The sequence below is a fragment of the Drosophila mojavensis genome, unplaced genomic scaffold, assembly GCF_018153725.1.
Source record: "Drosophila mojavensis isolate 15081-1352.22 unplaced genomic scaffold, ASM1815372v1 contig_74, whole genome shotgun sequence".
NCBI lineage: Eukaryota > Metazoa > Arthropoda > Insecta > Diptera > Drosophilidae > Drosophila > Drosophila mojavensis.
Genome location: NW_025318899.1, coordinates 7137159 through 7159562, shown reverse-complemented (window position 1 = coordinate 7159562; position 22404 = coordinate 7137159). Strand labels below are relative to the sequence as shown.

General features: G+C 45.5%; 7 protein-coding genes and 1 long non-coding RNA gene across 9 annotated transcripts; 3 read left to right on the top strand and 5 right to left on the bottom strand.

Annotated features, from left to right (window-relative positions):
* Positions 1–199: 199 nt before the first annotated feature.
* On the bottom strand, positions 200–821 carry LOC6581677 (chorion protein S16). Its single transcript, XM_002007363.4, has 2 exons — positions 440–821; positions 200–364 (listed from the first exon to the last, which is right to left on the bottom strand). Exons 1-2 carry the CDS (start codon positions 780–782, stop codon positions 276–278), a joined length of 432 nt encoding a protein of 143 aa, XP_002007399.3. The 5' UTR covers positions 783–821; the 3' UTR covers positions 200–275.
* Positions 822–2760: 1939 nt separating this feature from the next.
* LOC6581676 (chorion protein S19) lies at positions 2761–3644 on the bottom strand. The gene is made up of 2 exons (XM_002007362.4): positions 3537–3644; positions 2761–3442 (listed from the first exon to the last, which is right to left on the bottom strand). Exons 1-2 carry the CDS (start codon positions 3549–3551, stop codon positions 2870–2872), a joined length of 588 nt encoding a protein of 195 aa, XP_002007398.1. The 5' UTR covers positions 3552–3644; the 3' UTR covers positions 2761–2869.
* A 1238-nt stretch (positions 3645–4882) lies between these two features.
* On the bottom strand, positions 4883–5478 carry LOC6581675 (chorion protein S15). Its single transcript, XM_002007361.4, has 2 exons — positions 5385–5478; positions 4883–5308 (listed from the first exon to the last, which is right to left on the bottom strand). The coding sequence occupies exons 1-2, from the start codon at positions 5394–5396 to the stop codon at positions 4970–4972; spliced, it is 351 nt and encodes a 116-aa protein (XP_002007397.1). The 5' UTR covers positions 5397–5478; the 3' UTR covers positions 4883–4969.
* An 820-nt stretch (positions 5479–6298) lies between these two features.
* On the bottom strand, positions 6299–7080 carry LOC6581674 (chorion protein S18). The gene is made up of 2 exons (XM_002007360.4): positions 6976–7080; positions 6299–6901 (listed from the first exon to the last, which is right to left on the bottom strand). The coding sequence occupies exons 1-2, from the start codon at positions 6988–6990 to the stop codon at positions 6404–6406; spliced, it is 513 nt and encodes a 170-aa protein (XP_002007396.1). The 5' UTR covers positions 6991–7080; the 3' UTR covers positions 6299–6403.
* A 566-nt stretch (positions 7081–7646) lies between these two features.
* On the top strand, positions 7647–8582 carry LOC122757463. The gene is made up of 2 exons (XR_006357499.1): positions 7647–8308; positions 8379–8582. It is a non-coding gene; the product is annotated as an uncharacterized LOC122757463 (long non-coding RNA).
* Positions 7826–12711, bottom strand: LOC6581673 (erythroid differentiation-related factor 1). Of its 2 annotated transcripts, none has more exons than XM_002007359.4 (6): positions 12601–12711; positions 10052–12548; positions 9722–9989; positions 9351–9662; positions 9092–9285; positions 7826–9024 (listed from the first exon to the last, which is right to left on the bottom strand). In XM_002007359.4, exons 1-6 carry the CDS (start codon positions 12619–12621, stop codon positions 8639–8641), a joined length of 3678 nt encoding a protein of 1225 aa, XP_002007395.1. In that variant the 5' UTR covers positions 12622–12711; the 3' UTR covers positions 7826–8638. The 2 variants fall into 2 exon arrangements, with proteins under 2 accessions (XP_002007395.1, XP_043865500.1); XM_044009565.1 differs by having other exon boundaries at positions 10052–12531; positions 12601–12706.
* Positions 12712–12793: 82 nt separating this feature from the next.
* Positions 12794–13671, top strand: LOC6581672 (guided entry of tail-anchored proteins factor 1). Its single transcript, XM_002007358.4, has 2 exons — positions 12794–12954; positions 13016–13671. Exons 1-2 carry the CDS (start codon positions 12883–12885, stop codon positions 13463–13465), a joined length of 522 nt encoding a protein of 173 aa, XP_002007394.1. The 5' UTR covers positions 12794–12882; the 3' UTR covers positions 13466–13671.
* A 218-nt stretch (positions 13672–13889) lies between these two features.
* Positions 13890–15138, top strand: LOC6581671 (signal recognition particle receptor subunit beta). The gene is made up of 4 exons (XM_032730966.2): positions 13890–14077; positions 14153–14459; positions 14516–14641; positions 14700–15138. Exons 1-4 carry the CDS (start codon positions 13972–13974, stop codon positions 14893–14895), a joined length of 735 nt encoding a protein of 244 aa, XP_032586857.1. The 5' UTR covers positions 13890–13971; the 3' UTR covers positions 14896–15138.
* The last annotated feature ends 7266 nt before the right edge of the window (positions 15139–22404 follow it).

Genomic DNA, 22404 nt, shown 5'->3' with positions numbered 1-22404 from the left:
ATTATCTCAGACAGAAATTTAGCTGGCTCATGTTGAGGGCAAGAAAAACTTAGAGCTATAATAGTGCATAAAGAAAGATATCAGTATGAAATTCACAAGCATTTCGGGGAAGTTTGTAGAGGAAACTTCCAGAAACACACTTAGACTAGTAACTGCTTTAGCCCCATTTCCCTTCATGAAAACATACACAAAAGAAAAATTTTTGTTTTGTTTAAACTAATCACTATTTATTAAGACTTTCAACTGGTTGGGGACAAGTTGAGTGTCCAAACAAATTAGGCAGCAGAGACTGCCAGCTTGGAGCCAGTGTTCAGGATGACAGTCTTATCGCCGTAGAGACCGCCGTAGCTGCTCTTCTTGAAGACTGCAATGAGAATAGGAAGAGAGAGATCTTTAGCAAGCCGCACAGATTGATAGAGATTTCGTAGTAGTAACTAACCTGGATCGATCTCGGCAACGAAGGAACGTGGTGGCAGAGCAGCAGCGTAGAGCTTGTCCAGTGGGCCGTAGGGCTTGGCCAGCAGAGGCTTGCCCTGCTCCCAGCCATAACGGTTCAGGGCATACCAGTCGGTGCCGTCCAATTTGGCTGAGGCGGCGGCGGCGCCAGCGGCATTGGTCAGAGCAGCGGCCTGAGCCTCGGCGGTATCGGAGGGCTTGACGTAGTCGGCATAGCTGCCATGGCTATAGTCATTGCTGCGGTAGGCCAGGTTGGGTCTGTAGGCCAAGCAGACGCTGATGCAGCAGGCCATCAGGCAGAGCAAACGCATTGAGCTGGCGGACATTTTGTTGGTTCGATGGTGCGAGGAAGCGACTGTTTTCCAAACTAATTGACAATTGCGCATGGCCAAATTGCTTTTATAGCCATGTTATTTGTGTTGGCCAGCGATTTGTGTGTGCGCTTTACGTGACCAAATGCCCAGTCAGACCGACGACTCATGACGAAACTTTAGGGGGGCCGGCTAGCTAACCCAGAGTGGTGGCTGCATCGCTGCACCAAAATCCCACTGCCGTGTGCCACAGATAAGGTGGCAGCGAGAGTGAAAGAGAGAGAGGGAGAGGGAGAGAGAGAGATGCTGTCTTCGGGTTACAGTTTGGGGCAGTCGGTGTCAGTTTACGCTTGAAATTGCGCGCCAAAAGTAAATTCAACTCAGCCACAACCACGACCACAACCACAACCACGACTACGACAATGACAATAACAATGACAATGACGACAAGCCAAAGAGCAAGTAGCTCCCATTGATATCTAATTGGTTGCACCCCTCTGCTTGGCACGCTCGGCCCGCTTTTCGCGTGTGCGGTATCAGGTCTTTGACTTGGCTACCTGCTGCCGCAGCAGCATCTCTCATTGCTGCTCAATGAACCCCGTCGTCGCAGCAGCATCATGTGGGCTGTGTGGATGCATTCGAGCGCACATTCATCACCTCTGTGTCATGTGGCCGCATACGTAGTCAGCAGCTCTAATGGCGCATTGATAGTCTGCGCTTGGTATGCGCAAGACTCTGCTGCATTTGGACTCCAGCGCAGTCTAACCATGTCCATGAGTCTAGCTCTGGTTACTTTTAATCTGGCTGCATGCAAAGTGGTTGAACTGATAAGCGAGCTTAACTTGGGATGAGCAGAGAGAGAGAGAGAGAGAGAGATTGTGTGAGAAAGGGTGATGAGTAAAGAGAGGAAGAGAGAGAGGGACAGAGAGTTCCATGTGTGTGTGATCCACACAACGAATTGCTTTTTTTGTAGCTCAACTTGAGCTGCCATGAAATATGAGAGCTTTAAGCTTGTTTTAATCAATGTACAGTGGGTACTCGTATGACAGCAACTGACACAGTTTATGGAGTGTGTGGTATGTAGTTAAAGATGTCACACGTACCTACTGATATGAAGCTTAAAAGCTTATATGTAATGATCTAAATTTGGCTCTCAATGAGAAGAAAAATATTTGATTGAGAGTTATAAATTGGATTAGGCATTATGATATTTCCCCAATTTCAAAGTCAAGTCTGTGTCTAATATTAGCAAAGCCAATATACTCGCTTTGCTTTGTGAATGAGTATATATTGAGAACTAGTTAGAGTATATACACTGCACTCTAACTTAAATTATGGTAGGACAGTATGACATCTGTGCTATATTTAGTACAGCATAGTGTAGGACAGTACATATTAATATAGTATAATTAAATATAATATAATATAGTATATTATAGTATGGTATAGTATAGTATATTACAATATATTGTGTGGTATAGTATCGAATGCTATACTATCGTCCATATACAGTACTTACTAGAGTATCAAAACATATGAGATAAAACATATGCAATATTCATACTAAACTTTTGTACCTACTCGAATACAAATCGATCTAGGGGCTCTATGATAAAACTACTTTGTTTTATAATAAAGCTCCCAACAAAACTCTACAACTCTATTGATTATTCTGCCAAAAATAATATAAATAAATACAACATTTTATATTATTTATATTCTTCTTCTTTTAAAGCAACGATTGGCTTTATACGTTGGCATAGGCATTAAGCACGCACGGCATTCCCGGCCGTCGTTTTCGCTACAATCAAAGCTAAGCTTCAAGTCAAAAACAAAAACAGCAGCAGCTGCAGCTGCCAAACATCGGCGGCGACCGGAACCACTTATCAGACGCACTCATACACACACTCATACACACACTCAGACTCAGACAACCCACTCAAGGCCACACACTTCAGTATGACCGTATTATCAGTAAAAACAATTTTCTGGCTTTCTGTTTGTCACAATTTTATTTAGCGCTTTTGGCACAACGAACTCATCCAGCTTTGAGATTCGAACGGATGTTGAGGGAAGAGTTCTCGGAACGGAGGATCAAGCTCTTAGTACCTGAGTCCCTCGTTGTAGCTGCCGTAGTTGTTCTCGGGCAAGTACAGCTTGGCAACTGGGGGAGCGGCGCGCACGGGCAGCACCACCTTCGAGTACTCGACGGGCGAGACGATGCGGCGGTAGTGGTTGCGGCCAGGGTACAGCAGAGTGGCGCCAGCGGGCTCCACCGAGTAGCGAGGCTGGTTGTAGCCGCGCTGGCGGTAACCGCTGGACCAGCCGCCCAGACCACCCAGACCGCCCAAACCGCCCAGGCCGAGACCGCCAATGTGTCCGATCTTGCCGTGTCCACGGCCATGTCCGCTGATGCCGCTGATGCCGCCATGACCATAGCCGGAGTCGATCAGGATGGGGCGCAGTTGCTCGCTGCCGCCATAACGGGGACCGGCAATGATCTCAACGGGACTGTCATTGCCACCGGCAGCAGCGGCGCTGGATGCGGCCGCGGCGCCGCCACCCTCCGAGCGATGAGCGTAGTTGGAGACTCTGCGGAGTCCGCCGTAGATGGGTCCGCTGCCGTAGCTGCAGCTGCCGACGGCCAAATAGGCGCAGATGAATACCGCAAGGGTCTGTGAGTGGAAGATGCGACGGGTCAGAGATCGATGCCAATGGGTAACGGGAACGGTAACGGGAACGGGAAGTGATCTTCGTCATGGTACTTACGGCGAACTTGTTCATGGCTGTACTTTCGTGTTGTATTTGGGGGGCGCTCGCTGCTCGAAACAGTTGGCACAATTAACAAACCAAATGCCAAGCACACTTCTTTATATAAGCAAAAGAATTGAAGCACTCGAAACGTGATCTCGCTGCGAATTTATCACGCCGCTGGCTGCAGCTCGCCCCAGCCCAGCTCAGCTTGGCTCAGCTCAGTTCAGTTCAGCTCAGCTTGGCTTGGTTTGGCTCAGCTCAGGTTCAACGGCGTCGTCTCGCATCTCGTCAACGTTGAGGGCGGCTCAGTCCAGCAAGCGGCTGCCGCTGCTTGTCCAAATCGTGGCTCGATATCACCACTCGAGCAGCTTCACACTTCAAGCTGCTGCTGGCGCTGATATCGCCCACATTTGAATGCAGCAGCCGCCCACAATGTGGGGTGGATGCTGCTCACACTTTAGGGTGGCTCAAAACGCACAGCCGCAGCTTCGTGTGAGCATGCAGCTGGATAAGCAACAGCAGCAGCAGCAGCAGCAGCAGCGACAGCATCAACAGCTGTTGCTAACTAGGCCTCTCTCTCTCTCTCTCTCTCTCTCTTTTGAAAAGTTGTTTACTATTTAAAGATTGGCTATACAATAGCTCAATTTTTTATATATAGAAGATATATATTATATATGGAAATATGTGGAAACAACTTTGCTTGATTTGATATTCGGCTATATGTTAGCTATCTTCTATAATAGCTAGCTGCAGGACTTTGCCTTAGAGGACTTTTATAAAACTTTTATTTAGAACACATGAAGTGGGACTAAAACCTAGAGCTAAACTTAAAATGTGCTCTAAAGCAAAGTCCTGAAAATGGATGGAATATAAATCATATCTATATAAATACGGTACCTAAATCCTCTAAAGCTCCTACAACACAAGAGCATACTTAACATAGTTTATGATCTATTATAATTATTTTAATATATTTTACGATTAAACTTTCTCTCTTTTTTTGTATTCTTAATATTCTTTGTTTCTTTCTTAATATAAGTAAGTTAAAGTATATTTTATTCTACCCATGCTGATTTATTTTTCTGCTGCCTATGCATTTGCTAAACTATTTAAACCACATGCCTCAGCAATCAATGCTTTAACCCATCCGGGCCAGTTCTAAAGTTAGGCTAAGTAGTTTTTTCTTGACTTATTTTTCATTGTTTGAACTTGAAGCTAGTTCCATGGAACAATTGCCACCCATCTTGGCCTAGTCACTACTACATAGTCCCAGCTACATTTAAGCCCCACGCTCAAAAGTATGTCACACATTCTTCACACCCATTCAGCCCACTAGACTTGAGTCAATTAAAAGAATTTCGTATTTTTTTGTTGTTCAACATTCTCCGCGGCTTTCAGCGGTTTTTTCTTTTTATTCACTGTTTCAACTGGTGTTGGTTCGATTGGAATTAGTAGCCACGTCCGTAACCGCCACGTCCGTAGTTGTTGCCATGCCAGCTGGCGTCCAGATCGTAGCCAATGACGGCAGCCTGGCGGTAGTTGCCAGGGCGGATGCCAGCAGAGGCAGCGGAAGCGGCGGCAGCAGCCGAGGGATTGGATGAGCGCGAGATCAGGGGCTGGCGATAGCCGCCGATCAGACCACGGCCGCCGCCGATACCACGGCCCCAGCCGCCGCCATAGCCAATATCCTGAACGTAGGCAACTTGGCCAAGATCGCTGCCATAACCGATGTTGCCATAGGGATTGGCATTGATGCAGGCAGCCAGAGCGCACAGAGCGAATGCAATCTGATGAAATGAAACAGGTCAAGGATTAGTCAGCTGGTTGGGTCTAGAGCACTGGTACTGGTGAAGGATCACTTACCAGGAACTTCATGTTGAGTTATTTGGCTTTGCTAGTTGTAGAAATCAATCAAACTATGATTTGCTTGGCACAAGCGTTCGCTTTTATATGCGAAAATTAGACTGGATATGGTTACGTGACAGCCCAGACACACATATCTACATAAGTATATTGTATATATGCATATATTCATATTTAATAAATTTCTATTGCTGTGATATTTCATAAGTGTCTCGTGTACATAAGACAACATTATGTACATTCTCGCATTTAGTATTTACTCGCATTTCGTTGTCGTGTCTACAACAAATTATAAAATCGTTCGGTTACGCGATGTTCCATTGTTTCCGACTTCTGATAATGCCTGGCCCCGCCCCTTTTGCCCCGACATGTGCAAAAACAACGAGCACTTCGTGAGCTCTCAATGAAAACACCCCTAGGCAAAGGCGCGCGACTTTCGTAGCCCCAGTTTAAATATAAGTTATTTTTTATATATTTTATTTCCGATATGTGTGTATGCATTCCTCGCGTTAAAATACAAAAAATATAGAACAGTCTATAGCTGTAAATGGAGCTGTCAACATGAGCTCTACTAGCATGAGCTTTAAGCTGGCCAAAGCTAAGGACTACAAAAAAATGGGGCATACTATAAGGGTAGAGTTAAAGGAAAATGCTAAATTGCCATAGTAAAGAATAGAAGAATTTTTCTTGAAATTCTTTATATATGTAGAAAAGAATATACAATAGTATACGATATAATATACAAATTTTATATAAAATTTAATTTATTTTAAGAATAAGTCTACAATATATGTTCGTTCTTCAGCTCACTTCTTCATTCAGCTTTTAAGCTAAACATAGCTGGAAAATGGCAAAAACTCGCAGTTTTTCACGGTACCCCAAAACCCCGTTAGGAATAAATATTCAAGTTCTTGTTTAAGTTTCTTAAGTTTGGTGGCATTTATTACTTCCTAGTTTCTTCTTATTCGCCTATAAGTCTTAAGCTTTGGTAGCTTTTATTTCACTGTAGTTGAGCTCGCTTAGTAGCCGGAGCTCTTGTAGCCGGAGTTCTTGTAGCCATTGTTCTGGCCAGCCACGGAGCTGGCGGCGGCGGCAGCTGAGCCACCCTGTGCCTCCTCGCCGTAGCCGTAGCTGGACTGCTGGTTGTAGCTCTGGCGGGGGCCGTAAGAGCGCTCCACCAGGCGCTGGGGCTCCTTCCAGAGCAGAGGAGCACCAGCCTTGGGTGCGGCCAGGCCAAGCTTGGCCAGCGACACAGCCTGACGATCGACGGGTGCGGCGCCATAGCCATAGTTGCGGCTGTAGGTGTAGTGGGCAGAGACTGGGACCTCAATGCTCTTGCCGTAGCCGCCGCCATAGCCGCCACCATAGCCGCCACTGCCATAACCGCCAGCGGGGACGATAGCCTTCACGGTGAGAGCAGGCTGCACCTGGTAGGCATAGCCGCCGACGGGTGCACTGCCGTAGCCGCGATTGTACGAACTGGCCGAGACAGCGGCGAGGGCGCAGACGAAAATGCACTGCAGAATAAGAATAGTGGGAAGATGAGCCAATGGCCTGGAGGGATACTGGGGCAGGATGCGCAGACACTTACCATGAACTTCATCATTTTGATGGCTTAGTTGGGTTTGGGTTTAGTTGGGCTGCTAACTAATGTCTGACTGGAGCGACCCGTTTTGCTTATATACTAAAAATCCAGGCAATGCCAACAAATTTCTCGCTTACGTGACGAATATGATGCAAGTTGGGCTCTAGACGATCGTCTGTTCCATGTAGCCAAGTTCTTTGTGTTCCAGCCGCAATCTGAAGACGTCGCTCACCGCTCACCGCTCGTTGCTCACCGCTCGCCGCTCGATTCGACGTGCATGCTAACAACATTGCACTGGCCGCTGCCCCACCCCAATGGGGCGGCCGTCCAAACTTGAACCTCAATTCGGCGCGGGTCCAGATAGCAGGCGTCTGTGCTTACGCCATCGTCTACTGGAGAGTGCTCCCCACGACCATGGCCTCGGCCACGACCACGACCACGACCACGGCCACCACACACTCATTACGCAAGCCAGCTGACTCGTGCGTGCCCAGCTGTGAGTCTGATGCGCCCGTGCGGGCGTCATTTTGATCCACGATTCGTCACCGCTTGCACCACTGTGGCTAGCGAGCTTGACACAGTTTTTCAGCCAAGGCATTGACTGCCACTTTCTGCTGCGTTGGTACAATTTATATACAAAAGCAAAAAAAGTTACGATAAAATTACAATAAAATAATAAACTATAAACAGTTTTTCAAAATTGCAATGCCAAGCACTTTAAATAACTCAAATAAAATAATAATACTTTGCATCCGCTACACACATTCGCACAGGGCACATTGGTTAGCATGAAGAGTTGGAGCTACATTTATTATTATGATTATTATTATATATATTATACTAGTAACTCCTCACATACAGTCTATTAGTTCAGTTCTTTATTATTCACTCAACATTTAAACAAATACAAATTTTAATAGCGACTAACTTCGCGTCGAAAACTTCAGCATATCATATTTTGAAATAACATTAGGATAGCAATCAATAAACTTGTGTAAAGCCATAGAGCATTGTATCAATATTGTCGCATATACATACATAGGTATGTATGCAGGTAAAAGCAATTATTCAAATCAACATTCATCATTAAGTATTATCCCCCATTTGTGTTGGCTTGCGCTCTCGATCTGGCCCAGCTTGTTCAACAACATATTTAACAGAAGCTGACCAAGATTGGCGCACTCAACAGTGTGGAGCTAAGCCTAATCTTGATGAGCGACACGTCTGGCTGGCGGCCACGCGACCTTATAAGAGACGCGCGCCCGTCAGCCCGTACAGAAAACTAGTTCACAACAAACACACACACAGCTCCAAAATGCTTCGTAGTCTGTGCTTTAAGGTGAGTAGATTTAGATTTGTGTGTGGTGTGATGCTAATGTGTGTGGTGTGTGTGTGTGATCCTTTTACAGATCTTGCAGTTTGCCCTGCTCTTCGCCGTGGTCGTCTACCAGAAGCATATTGGAAGCGTTGCCGATGCCAAGCAATTCGAGAGCGATTGTCGCTGCCAGAGGCGGGGCTAAGCTTTGGTTAGCTGAACTGCAGTGTAATTGAGACGAATATAGCAGCACACATCAATAAACAGGGCAGGTCGATGTCGATGCATATATACAAAATTTGAACTGTTTTCATAAACTCGTAGACGACACGTACTGACCAGCTAGCTAGTCGACTAGTTGCTAGCAAGCTGAGCGCCGCACATGGCTTTCAGCCGGGTAAGCAGCGTGTGCAAATGGTGTGAACGCGCGACAGACTCTGCTGTCGATTGCTGTGCGCCTATGCCATGTTTCCCAGTCAAGGTTTCCATATACATGCGCTTGTACAAGGCCGACAGCTGTTTTGGATCCTTGCCGGTGGTTAACAGCAGTTTGATGAGCGTTTTTAATGCATTCTGCAATCGGCTCTCGTAGAGCGTCAAATGTGCTTTGAACTCGTCATCGTCGTCGACGTTCACGCTGCTGTTGCTATCGATGACGTGCCCGAAAATGAGCTGGCACTGGAAACAAATGTCTAAAGCCGCTTGCATATGCTTCACCTTCTGCGTTGCATGACTGGAAACTGCAATAGCAAAAGAAAACCATAAGTTATATAGATATTATTACTAGGTTGTCCCTCTGACACCCACCATCCGATAGAAACTCGTACAACGATATACGCTCCAGTTGCACCACCAGCAAATCGCGCACCTCCTTCAGGCTTTCCAAGATGTGCGTCGCCTTCTCATAGTGGTATTTGCATAGCTGCAGCGTCGCTTTGGGCAGCTGAGATGCATCTGAAACGCTATAGCTACGCAGCTGCGCATAGTGGAAGGATGCAATGCTGAAAATGGAAATCGGTTTATCAGTTTTAAGATCTATTTATAAGTCAAGGCGATATTCTGTTACCGTTTGTGTATAAGGCCAGAGCGAAAGCTATAGAGCACTTGGCGTGCGCCTGCGTGTTCCACATCGCACAGCTTTAGAGATTTCTGCAGCAGGTCCAGCACCTCCTTGGACGCCTCGGCCAGGCTGCTCTTATCGGCGGCGCTGTAATCCTGCAGCTGCTTGGCCAACGTGAACGTGGCTGTCGACAGCTCCCACTGCACAAGATCCCACAGTTCGGGATTGGCTTTTCTAGTATCCAGGCAATCCTTAGCCTTCTCATAGTAGTCAAAGGCTTCGTTATAAAATGTTTTCTGTACATCCAGGCCAATGGTGCTGCAGATTATATAAGATTAATAGCTAGAAATGGAGTAAAATATGAATGCTCAGCATACCTCTCATTTGGCATAGTCAGATGAGCACGCAGCCGCATGAATCTGCCCATGTTGCAGTAGAGGAATGCAAGATTGACATTATCCTTCACCGCTGTAAAGGCTGCGATGCCACGGCGTAGGCAGTCATATGAATTGATTGTCAGCTTCACATATAGAGGCTCTGCTGCAGAGGCTAGTGTTTCAGTTGCATTATCTAATTCAGCTTTCGATTGCTCTGAAGAGCCATTGGCGGCTTCTTCTTTCTTGCGCTTCATTTGGCTGTACTCCTCTGCAAGACAAGAGAAATGTTAAGAGTAGTTCAGAACGGAGAGAGACAGAGAGAAAATTTACCTTGAGCGGAATACATATACTTGAGACCCAGTTCGTTGCGCACATTGCCCAGGCGACGCAGCAGCTCGTTGCTCTCATCGGTCTGCGCGTGCTCCAGTGCATCTTCGTAGCATTTGCAGCTGTGCAGCATCACCTGCTCGACATTCTTAACGGGCACTAGCGTGAGCAGATCTGCATCCTCCAGTTCCTGTGTCAGCTCAGCGTTAATCAAGCTTGAGTGCTCATCCAGCTGCTCATATTGCTGCACATACTGATCGATGGCGCTCCAGTGCTTCGACATTTGAAAGAAACAATCCCCGGCGCGTCCCAGCAGACAGCTCTGCTGGCTGACCACGTTGGCCATGTACTTGTTGAGCACCTGCTGGCAGCGGCAGGCTAGCTCGATGGCGCGCAGCGTGCTGCCATAGACCTGGGCCTCGTAGTAGTACTCCGCTAGAGTGGCATACGTCAGGCAGGCCTTCTCCAGCAGCAGCAGCTTCAAATGCACATTCCACGAGCCAAAGTTTTGAGTATTAAACTTGGCACTGAGTTTCTGAGTAGCCACGGTTGCCGGCTTGGTGTTGTTGTTGCTGGTCAAATCTTTGGATTTGCTGCGTTTAGTCTTTGTCTTGGTGGAACGTTTCTTGGACTGCTGTGCCTGCGCCTGGGCCTGCGGCTGAGCAATCTTTAGCTGCTCGTAGGGCAGTGGTATAGCATTGAAGGGCTTCGCCATGTTGGGATTCTGCTCTTCGTGTAGTATGCGCTGCTTCTCCTCCTGCTTGGCGTGCATTTCCGACTCCTTCAGCTTCTCCTCCTGGTTGCCATTGAAGTACTGCAGGCAAGAGAGACCCGCACTGATGTGCTGCAGCGATATTTTGCAGCGATCGACCGTGCTGGCGATCAGAGGCGCCGGCTTGGGTTGCTTGGCATGCGATTTGAAGTCTCGCAAAGCATCGCAGATGTGACGCACTGCTACATTCGCTTTGCCACCGCTTTCAGCCGCACTCTGGTAGTACTTGTCGCTTCCAAAGTTATTTAAGGGATCGTCATTGTAGTTGTCTTCCTCCTCCTCATCTTCATCCTCAATCTCGTCTTCGTCGTCATTAAACAGCGTTGGCGATTCATTGAATTTGGGAGCCTTTGGGTCAATTCCAGCGGGAACATGCAAATCAGAGAGTATATAGTGGGATGAGCTGACAATCTGTGGATACTGCTCCTTCGGCAACAGCTTGATGCAGTTGTCCAGCAAAGCGCGTATATTGCCCGCTGTCTTCGGTGTTATGTGTTCCAGCGTGTTCTTCATGTTGCGCGCCACAGAGTAGAGCAACATGCCCACAGGCACCGTAAACGGATTCATTTCCTTTTCCTTCTGTTGCTGTGGATGCTCCGGTTCCTCCGCTGCTTTGTTTTGATTCTGATATAGGGTGGTCAAATCGTAGAGCTTGACCACATCATCGTTGCGACCCTTGAACAACCAATAGGTGTGACCCGCCTTGGTCGCATTCGCTTTCAGAAATGCTAAAATATTTTGAGCCACATTACGCACCACCTGTGGTGAGAACTGCGAGTTCTCCAGATAGGGCAGATCCTCAGTCTTAATGATCTCGTATTTCTGCACAATGCCATCCAAATGGTAGCACATCACTACCTCCGGCACATTGCACATTAGATTGTCCAGCCAGTAGTCGATGCCAGTTAGGACATTGATAGGCTGTGCAGCATCACGTAGTCGTAGACTAATGCAGGGCCTGTTCGGACCACCAAAGATGGGCATATCAGTGCCAATCAGCATGCGAATATCCTCGAACGTCCACACAACATTGCGGTTGAAGGCATGGCTTGATTTGGGATCAGGCACATTCTCTTCGATCTTCGGTTCCGGCAGCACAGGTCCAATAATGGGCAGACTTGCTCGCCTGCTGGTCAGCAATGGAGGTTCATTGGCATCGTAGTCCGTATCGCTACTTGGCTTCAGGCTATGGTACAGAAACTTCGAGAGCAAGTTCTTTGTCTGCAGCGCCTCACGGGAACGCTCCTTAATACAGAAATTGTGCTGCTCATCGCCGTAGGCCAGAATGTGCTCGAGTATGAAGCTGCGCAACCATTTCCAATCATCGTCCGACTTGCGCAGCAAATACTTCTGTATATCGAACTCGTCCAGCAACAACGTGTTGCCGACCTTATGCACAACCATGCTGATGGCGCTCTTCGCACTGTATGGCAGTTTTAGTAGCTGTTTGATATTCTCGGCATCCGAGACAACGTCCACCTCGCCCACACAATCGGGAAACATTTGCCCCAGACGGAAGCTGGCGAAGCCGCCGCTCTGATACAACGCCTGATGCAGTCCATGGCTGCTGTGCGAGGTGGTCAGCCAGTTGAGAGGCGGTAGATTGAGATTTGTGTTGCATTCTAAGCGCTTAAAGTGCGCAGGCACTTGAACGGGCGAAAGTTTGATGATGGCTTGGCTTTTCACAGCTTCCAGCTCATGCGGGCCAATGCTGCGACAGGGTTCAATCTATAAGGCGGGCATATTCATTTTTTTGGCTTTACAAATCACTTTCACTTACCTCTTCATTGCTATCTTCCATTGCGTTGTTTAGTCATTTCAATTTTCACACTAATACAAATTGTTCACGAATATTCCACAAGGTTGGCTTTTGTTATGCCGGCAAACAGCTGTGCAATAGCAGCCATCCCTGGTTACGGCAGGGTTGCCCATATTCGCCAAAGAGCACAAAAATCACACGCAGCTATCAGCTGCTGGCTGCATTTAGTTGTTTTTTTTTTTTTCATCAGCAAAGGAAAACAAATTATTGGATCATTTTTATAAAATTAACTCAAAACAAAAGATGGAATTGTTCGTACTAATAGCACTGCTGTGCCTGATCAACACAATCCTTCCCGACATCATTCGCAACTGGGTAAGTGGATCATCTTATTCACCAGTGAGCTGCCGTAGTCAAAAACACATTCACTCCTTAGGTTAAAATATCCCGTTTTTGGAAAGGACCCAAGGTAAAGCCAGAGGATCAAGCAGCGCTGCAAGCAGCCCGCGAAGAGCTTACTCAAGTACAAAATGCAGAGCATTCCGGGGAATATGCAAGGAAAATCAAGACCATGCGTGCCGAGCGCAAAGTCGCCGATGCTGAGAGCAAAATTTTGAGGGCCAGTCAAATGCAGAAGCTTAAACAGTCAACTATTGATACGGTGGCCTACTATGTGACGAAGGTCGTCTTCTCGCTGGTCGTCATCATTGTGTGTGCCCGCCATCGGTACTCGGCTGTGATGATTTTCGACGAGAGTTTTAGTCTACAGCCGCTGAGCGGACTGCTCAGTTTTCCTACTGGCATTTACAATGCAATTTCTGTGCCTACCTGGGCACTGTCATGTAATTTCACGTTTCGACTTCTGTACGATCTGGTCAAAAACTAAGGTGTCACAAATTGAATTGTAATTTTGTAATTTATTGCAATAAGATTTAATTGTAAAAATGCTCGATATAGTTCACATAGCTTTATCAACCTTTTAACATCTAACGCATTAACAGAATAATTGTATTTTTTCATATAAGAAAAAAGTACTTTATATTATATGAAAATATAATTTAAAAGCACGCGCTTCTTATCGTCAATTGATAATTATCGAATAGTTTATCAAACTGTTGCACATTTAAGTTAGGCAAAATTTGTAATCAGATAAAGGGCTAACAAAGGCTGGACTATTTTATAATTTTGCTTTTCACATCTAAAATGTCTAGATAATGCGAAATTATACATGTTCAACAAACAATTTTGTTGTTTTGTGAGTAACTTGCTTTCCATCCCTGGAATAAGAATCGAGTAAGTGCATATCGATTTGTTTATCATCCCTAGTTAAAAGTTATTTGAGTTTTAGTTGAGCTGTGGAAAATTGTGAATTATTCCAAACTCAGCTACAAAATGGACAAACTAAATCAAAATGCACGCGAAAAAAAGGAAATTAAGTTGGATAATATCGACGTGACGCCTATATTAGCGGCACTCATAGTTGGATTCATTGCAGTTGGTAAGAGCGAGAGCACGCCACGTCGATAAACAACAACAGTTTGCGATCATGCTACAAAATCAATTTAAATTTCAGCACTTTTTGTAATTTTCCGACGACGCTCGGCTACCCGACATGATTTTCTGCTAACCGGTCTGACCGAGGCAGGTAAAAGCGCCATATTCATGCAGCTGGTGCATAACAAATTTCCCGACACATTCACATCCATGAAAGAGAATGTCGGCGAATACCGCTCGGGACATGTTTCTGGACGACTTGTGGACATACCTGGACATTATCGCGTGAGAGACAAATGTTTTGAGCGGTACAAACACAATGCGAAGGGAATAATATTCGTGGTGGACTCCGTGACCATCCAAAAGGACATTCGTGACGTGGCTGAGTAAGTAGACATCTCAAAATATTCATTCACTTTCTCCTAATCAACTGCTCTTACAGCACCTTGTACACCATTCTGGCAGACAGTGCTACTCAGCCATGCTCAGTGCTGATACTGTGCAACAAGCAGGATCTGACGACTGCCAAGAGCTCACAGGTTATCAAGAGCTTGCTTGAGAAGGAACTGTAAGTTACTGCACATCTTTCCTGTCCTCATCTAATGTTCAATTTCTGATATCCATAGCAACACAGTGCGTGACACGAGGAGTCGAAAACTCCAGTCCGTTGGCGACGATGAACTAAACAAATCCATTACACTGGGCAAAGTGGGGCGCGATTTCGAATTTTCGCACATTTCACAGAATGTACAGTTCTTCGAAAGCTCAGCCAAGGAAAAACAATTAAATGATCTTAGAGATTGGATAGATCGCATGCTATAGGAATACTAGCTGACTGACTAGCTATGGGCACTGAAATATCATCAAATATTTAATTGATATTGACATTTATATATGTAATTTTTCTACTTAGTCTCAAGACTCAAAGCTCACAACCTGTTAAATCCTTTCCAAATAGATCCTGCATTGTTCCCGCTTATCCTGAAAATCCACATTTAGGCTTATAATGAATTTTTTACAATAAGATTTTAACATGCGAAATAAAATGTTTTTTATTGTTTATAATTGAGTTTCGAAAAGACAATGGAATTTCAGGGTAGCAGGGGTTGCTTATATATCAAAGTCTATTAAATATTTCAAATTTATGCGCATTGTTAAAAAACGAGATTGTTTATGGGCCGCGGCAGATCAACTGCTTGAAATCTGCTTGCTGCACTGCTTTTTGACATGAAAAAAAAATTTTATTGCTGCCTGAAAGTATGCTACGAAAAGCAGAGTATAATGCTGACCTGAAAACAATAAGCAAGAGGAAAGCTGAACTAAAGTTGTTTTTAAAGCGAAGGAAGGCGTGGGTAAGGCCTCTTTAACTTAACACTTATTCTATAATATTATACTCCTGCTGTTTACTATTCTGTTCTCCTATCCCCAATTATATTACTATACTACTTTTGTACTTCTATTATATTATATTTGTTTCCTACTAATATTAATATTACAAATACTTTACTACTTTTATACTCCTAAGCCACTTTTCTACTAATCTACAATTCTTTATCTATTATACTCCAATAATACCTTTATCAAGTTAACTATTATTTTACTGCCCAACCTAAAGTCAACCTCTTTCTGATTCTCATTCATCTGAAAATGAGCTATTAATTCAATTCCAGCAAAAGTCACAGCCAACTGGTCCATTAACGTATTAGCCAAATGTTTGGCGCATGCGCAAGCTTTCAAACCTTTTTAGCGATTTGAAACCTTTTATGAACATAGCAGCAGCAGCAGCTGTCGATGAGCTGCCTAATCCATCGATCAATTGACCGGCCAAAGATCAAACAGCCGCCCTAAAAAATAAAAAATGAAGAAATCAATGAACTCGTCGTTTGGCGCTCATCTTCGCTGACTAGATAGAATTTCTAGGCTAAGAGAAATTCTAAGAATTGTTAGCTTTTAAGATTTGCCGAACAAAGATCCGGGGCGGATGCTTAACACAGGCCAGGCCCAAGTCTCGTGTTGGCTGCCAGCTGCCATCCATCCCTGATGTTCGTGGGCAACGTTGGTGGCAGCTCGACTTGATGGATCGAAGCCATGAATTTCGAGGAAAAGCGCGAGGATTCAGCGAGGACACAAGCGCCATGACTGTTCACTGGCTGACTGATCACCAAACGGGACTAAATTGTTTTATTTGGCATACAAAGTATAGATTTCCCTTGAGAGATGAGTTTGTTCAAGGGAAATATATATAAGTCCCTTGTCTAACACACTAAACTGTAGCTCGCTTACTCCCTAATCACCCGCTCATCGTGTCTAGCAGCAGCTGTAGCAGTTATTCATTTCAACAATTAGAAAGGGAAAATTATCTCTTCATTTCCCTTTCTCTATCTAGCTTCTATTGCTGCTGCACTTCCTTTGAAGAGGTAAGGGAAATTTAATTCTCTTTATAATGCTTTCAGCTCTCTAGCTTCTATTGCTTAAATATACTACGTCTACTTTGTACCACTTGTTGCCTCTCTTACAGCCGCCTCCTCATCTTGCATCATGCTTCAGTTTCCACACTTCCTGGCATTGTTGCCGCCTCCACTTTTTCTCTATAGCTGCAACATGTGGCTGCTGTGATTCGGTGTCATGTGCATTGGAGCACGTGCTACACACATATACAAAAGACAAGAAGAACAAATTTAAGAGAGGCATAAGGTACTTTTTACAGCTGCAGACAGACCCATATGTTTCAGACACGCTTTAGCCAAGCGGAAGAACCGATTGCTCGACGGCTCGGCTGGTCGGCTGCTCGTCTGGTCGAATGGTCGACTGGTCGGTCGACTGCTCGGCTGGTCGTCGCGTACACAGTAGCTGTTGTTAATTATGCACAGCTGATTAGGCAGACAAATGCAACAGGCGACGTTCTCTACTCTCTTCTCTTTTCTTTTTTTGCTCTCGTGTTTTGTGGGGTGAACAGTTTGCCCAAAAAAATACGATACGCCCGGCTCCGATTACCCAGGAAAAGAAAAAAATAATAATAAATGGCAAAAAAGAGAGACGATTGCTGCCAACAAATTCATTGGAAGAGCAGACAAGCCGAGTTTAAGCTATGTTGGGCGATTGAATTACGAGCGTAGTAGACCAACCGTTAGTGGACTAAATCTTAGCTAACTGAAATTGACTGGCCAATAAATCGGTTTTATTATAGAAAGCATATAAATATGTTATACACAAACAAATCTACTACAAATACATATATGTATATGTGAGTGTATGTATATGTATCTATACGTATGCGCATGTCTGTAAATATTACACACATATGAACATATACGAATGTATTGAGTTTCCCTTCTCACTTTGATACTTTAATAAGGCGCAGACCGCAATTACGCAGAGCTTGGAGCTGACTGGAGCGGGCGCCCGTTAAAAGTATTTTCTGTTGTTTCTGCTTTTTATGTACACAGCTTGCGACGTTTTGTGGGTTTTGAGCTGGCAAACGAGATGAGTGCACGGGCAGGAGCAGGGGCCAGGGGTAGCGGCAGGGGGTGTGGCTGGCAGGGCCGAAGTGGACAACGCTGTGTTGCACATATGCAATTTATTTTAACACATCGTTAAAGCTCACAAAAATAAATCTTGACGCGTCGGACACTGCAATTATCACCTCTGCATAATCAGCAGTGCAACATCAGCAGCAACATCAGCGGCAAATTGAGCAACAAGGCAGGAGGCAAGCATCGAACAACGAGAGCAACGCATGCCCCACGGGCGTGCGACAAGGTACCGAAACCGCTTCGAAGCTTCAACTGAAGAACTGAAGGCAGCAGCAACATCAGCAGCGGCAGCAGCAACGGCAGCGACAGCTGCCACAACAGCCGCCTCCTGTTAGCTTTCCTTTCCATTTTTTGGGGCTCGACCCACGCGGCCCAAGTGTGAAGCGTATGTGGAGCTGCATATACTGTGTGACTGTATGTGTGTGTGTCTGTGTCTGTGTGTGAGTGTATAATGGCAGTCCATTTAGCACCTTGTTGACGCGCGGCATCTAATTAAATGCAGCTCCGCTTCTTCTTCTTCCACTTCTGCTTCGCCTCCTGCTCATCTTTTTCAGCTGAATTTTCATGTAATGCCAAAAATTATAGCGCCTGCTGGCAGCTGATGGAGGCTGTTGCCCGCAAGAAGATTGGCAGCCTCCATTGGACTTTCTCATCGGGTGCGTTCGCTTTAAGCCAACATTTTTGATTTTTGTGCATACAATTTCTTGATTAATTATAATGCGGCTCCAACCCCAGCAGCCAGCGGCAGCTGTGCGCCTTTGTGGCCAAAAAGTGGAAGCTTTTGTTGGCCATAAACGTTTCACGTGACACCGAACCGAACCCGAAGCGAACCGCATCGAACCGAACTAAAGGATCGTCTCAGCTCCAATTCCTAATTATGGGTTTAGGCCAAAGCAGAAGCTGCAACAGCAGGAGCAGCGCATCTTTGGCAAACTCTTGGCTGTGCGTGCTCAGCGCCCATGGTGAGTTTTTGTTTGCATTTGGGCCTGGGAATGCAGGCAGGCAATGTGGTAGCTGTTGGTAAATCTGCTTCCTGCGCTTCATGTCAATAGCACATCTCGCGCGCTGTTTCATTAACTTTAATTTTATATGCGAAATTATATTTAAATACAATAATTTGTGCTCCACAATGAAACCTTGGCGCGCACTGCAGTAGCCAGTAGCAAAAGATATAAAGTTATTTCAAGGTTAAACTTTGATTTACTCAGCTGCATACCATGAGACTTGGCAGTTTAATGTATTTCTTATATTGTCCAATTGGAAGATGTCGTAGTTAGAGTGCTAGCTTAGAGTGTAGACAGAGAGAGAGAACGAGTGAGAGATGCGAGCATAGACGAAAGCTCTCTCCGTCGTGAAGTGCTGCTTCCAACTTGCTTAATCTGATTGGAGTTCCAGCTGAAGCTGAAGCTGTGGTACAGTAAACATGGATGAGTAGTTACTAGAAAGGGAGAGGAAGCAAAAACGAACTCGAAGACATTTTCTCTCTCAATGCCATGAGTTACACAAAATTATTGAATAAGTCCTGCTCTCTCTCTCTCTCTCGTTCTCTCTCTCTAATACTACTACATAATCGCTGGCATTTAGTTGGAACCACCTTAGGCTAAAAACGATGATCTCTCTGCTAACGTGTGGGCCATAAACAAGTGCGGCCTCCGTCATCTAAATGCAAATGCGCAACAAAATTACTTAAACACGCTTTACAGGCAGCCCAAGCGGGGGAGGGGTCTAAACGGGTACGATATGGTTATGTTAGAGGTCCAACGTTGCGGCACGCTACTGACTATCAAAAGGCTTTTGACTTTGGCAAATTAATCGACGGACAGTCGAAGGGGGAAGAGGAGGAGGGAGAGGAAGTTCGAGACGAGCGGGTTGGCTATTGGGGTAATTCGTATGTCCAAAGCGCCGGCGCGCAAGTACATTTGTGTTTATCTGTGTGTGTGTCTGTTTGTATGTGTGTCGGTCACACTTTTGATTTTCTATAATTTGAGGCTTGGCTTGGATCGTTGCTCTACCAGCCGAAAACATGCGCGGTCAGTCGTGTGCGGCGTAAGGCAACCAAATGTATCGAAATGCAACCGACCGATATAATTGCGTTTTTCGTGAATATATTCACATACATTCACACACACAGAGTCTATATCTAAACATGGTTGGCCGAGCGACACGCGCAACAGCCTTTTTTCATATGTAAAGCACATGATTTTCCAATTGGAAAATTAGTCATGTGTATGCAATTGTATATGAGTGTGCGTGTGTGTGTGTGTATAATAGTCAGCAAATAGGGTTGCTTGGTGGGGGTTGGCAAGCAGCGGCTTCAATAGCAGCGCACGCGTGGCCAGCTTGCCATAAAGGAGGCGACAAGCGAGGCGCAACCAAAAGCAAATGCCAAACCATTGAGACGAACGTTTTGCATCAGCAAATTTTACAGCAAAGCGAACCAAAAACCTCGAAAATTCTGTTGGCAGCACCCAAAATTGAAAACAAAAACAATTAGCAGCGACCACATGCAGAAAAAAGCTGGAGAGAGAATGAGAGAGTCCTGCACAGGCTGACACAGTATGTGTGTAAAGAGAATAGAAATCAAACATAGCACAACAATAATTTACTGAAGGCTGCAGAGTGGGAGCGAGAATGTGAGAGAGCTTTGATTTGAATAGCTAGTCGACTAGCTATCTGCATGCAAACGTGTGTGTGTGAAAAAGACAGAGTGCGTAATGGGGGAAGCATAATAAAAAACTTGAGAGAGGACATCCCACTCCTTCTAACTGCTAGCCTAAGAGAGCAATTACCCAATTACTATGGGCTATTAGTAGCCACAGTAAAGTGTGTGTATGAAAGAGACAGGGATACTCCATGTTTGCCTTAACAAAGTCAAAGCAAATCATTCCACAAACTTGAAAATTTTCAGCTGGCAGTGTCAAAAACAATTTGCAGCGACCACACACACTGAGAGCGACATTGGGAGTCCTGTTGCTTCTAGTCGGGCTTCGGCTAATTGGGGATACGGTTTTTTGTTTACTTTTTGAAAGCCACGTCCACCGTCCATGATTAATGCGCCCGCGACAACGTGTGAGTTCCGTATGAAGGGCAGCCGCAGCAGAAGTCGCAGCAGCAGCAGCAGCGGCAACGACAGCAAACATAAAAATGAAAACGAAACTCATGCCCACCCAGGTAAACACGGCTTTTGGCATTGGCTGACCAGGCGGCCGAGGCAGGGCACGGAGACAGGTAGTCGAGTCGCACGCCAGACACAGCCGCAGCAACAGCCACAGCCACAGCCTGAGCCGCAGCCACAGACAACACGATTGATGGACTTCACACGTTGCTCGCTGGCCAAGCAAATGATGGCTATCTGTGGCACACATCTACGAGCGACTGACAGCCTGCGGCGCTGTTGTGTGGGTCGCTCGCTCATCAGTCAAATTGACTGCAATCGCAATCACTCTCTCTCTCGCTACGTGGCACAGACGTCTTCAGCTGCGACTGCTATGCAATCTTATCGACCAAGAGAATTGGCTACACTTTGCTGACCACGGAATACCCTTTCCAAAGAATTGAATCAATTAAGCAGTCAATGTAGTAGCTGCTTTGGAGTAAGAGAGGGGGAAAAGAGAAAGGAATAAAGCAAGACGGAGTCAGTGAAAGAGAGTAGGAGAGAGGGAGAGAGGAACTTCACTTCACTTGCCTCAGTCCACTTGCATAACTCACTTAACGAACTTTGCTCAAGCTAGAGTATATTTGATTTAATGTATATATTTCTTTTCCAGTTTTTCTTGGTTATCCAACCCTGGCATTTTCTCCGCTGACACTTGCCCAAAATGATGTGTGGCACTCGTCATCAGCGTCGGACATTTGGCGTCCTGCAGTTAGTTGCGCCGATTTCCGTTGTCTCGCCCTGCGTACAACATGACACTAATTAAGTTCTGCGGTTTCTGTGTGCCGCATGTGCCCGGCTCTGCCCCTGCCCCTCTGCTCGTGCCTCTGCCACTGTTGCCATTTGCTATGGCTCGTCTTGTCACTGGCTTTGCGTGTGATTTGTGTCGTCTCTTTGGCCCTTTGCAACTTTGCCGACATTGAGACATGAGACGTGAGTCGGGGCTCATTTTTTGGCTTTTTATGTGGCATATTTGTTCTCTTAATATGTAAAAATCATTCTTTATTTTCTTCTTCTTCTGCTTCGGCTTTGCCTCTGCTGCTTCTTCATCGTCGTTTTGCAGCATATTCACTCAATTGCAACTGAACGCCAAGTCTGGCAGACCTTAATTCCTTTTTACGGTCATTTTAATATCCATCAAATCGCATCGCTGATTCGCATTTCGTTCTACGCCCGTTGGCTGCTTCTTTGGCTCTCTGTCGATGTTTCATTCGGCTGATTTGTATATGTTTCGGCTTTAAGGTTTTTATACCTAAATACATATACACAGATATGTGTGTGTGTGTATATCTGGTAGAGTGCTGCGTGTTTTGCTGCTGTCAGTGGAGCGTTAATAGTAGCACGTTGTATGTAGTTAGCTTCTCTTCATCTTCTTCTTTTCTTTTTTTGGTCTATACTTTTGCCTTCTGCCGACAGCGCGCAGCGAGGTTGAGCCCTGCGTTCGAGCCAATTGCATAAGGCAAGCGGCAGACGATGCTACCTGATGATATGACTAAAGCCGCGAGAGCCAAAGACTGAGGCCATAGCCAAACAGGCTTTACTATCTGAAGGTCTTAGCTAATCTCTACAGAGAGGGAATATGGAATATGGGCATGCTCCAAAGTTAGCTTAGCTAAGATGAAAAGAGATATATCATATATAGAT

What these genes read in the sequence shown, in the direction of transcription:
- LOC6581677 (XM_002007363.4), bottom strand. Translation starts at nt 782, where the DNA reads ATGTCCGCCAGCTCAATGCGTTTGCTCTGCCTGATGGCCTGCTGCATC. An exon ending in CGTTGCCGAGATCGATCCAG is followed by an intron (nt 365 to 439) that starts GTTAGTTACTAC and finishes TTCTCATTGCAG; the next exon opens with TCTTCAAGAAGAGCAGCTAC.
- LOC6581673 (XM_002007359.4), bottom strand. Translation starts at nt 12,621, where the DNA reads ATGGAAGATAGCAATGAAGAG. An exon ending in CTGACTATGCCAAATGAGAG is followed by an intron (nt 9,663 to 9,721) that starts GTATGCTGAGCA and finishes TATAATCTGCAG; the next exon opens with CACCATTGGCCTGGATGTAC. An exon ending in GTACGAGTTTCTATCGGATG is followed by an intron (nt 9,025 to 9,091) that starts GTGGGTGTCAGA and finishes TTGCTATTGCAG; the next exon opens with TTTCCAGTCATGCAACGCAG.
- LOC6581672 (XM_002007358.4), top strand. Translation starts at nt 12,883, where the DNA reads ATGGAATTGTTCGTACTAATAGCACTGCTGTGCCTGATCAACACAATC. An exon ending in CCGACATCATTCGCAACTGG is followed by an intron (nt 12,955 to 13,015) that starts GTAAGTGGATCA and finishes TTCACTCCTTAG; the next exon opens with GTTAAAATATCCCGTTTTTG.
- LOC6581671 (XM_032730966.2), top strand. Translation starts at nt 13,972, where the DNA reads ATGGACAAACTAAATCAAAATGCACGCGAAAAAAAGGAAATTAAGTTG. An exon ending in AGTTGGATTCATTGCAGTTG is followed by an intron (nt 14,078 to 14,152) that starts GTAAGAGCGAGA and finishes TTTAAATTTCAG; the next exon opens with CACTTTTTGTAATTTTCCGA. An exon ending in GACATTCGTGACGTGGCTGA is followed by an intron (nt 14,460 to 14,515) that starts GTAAGTAGACAT and finishes CTGCTCTTACAG; the next exon opens with CACCTTGTACACCATTCTGG.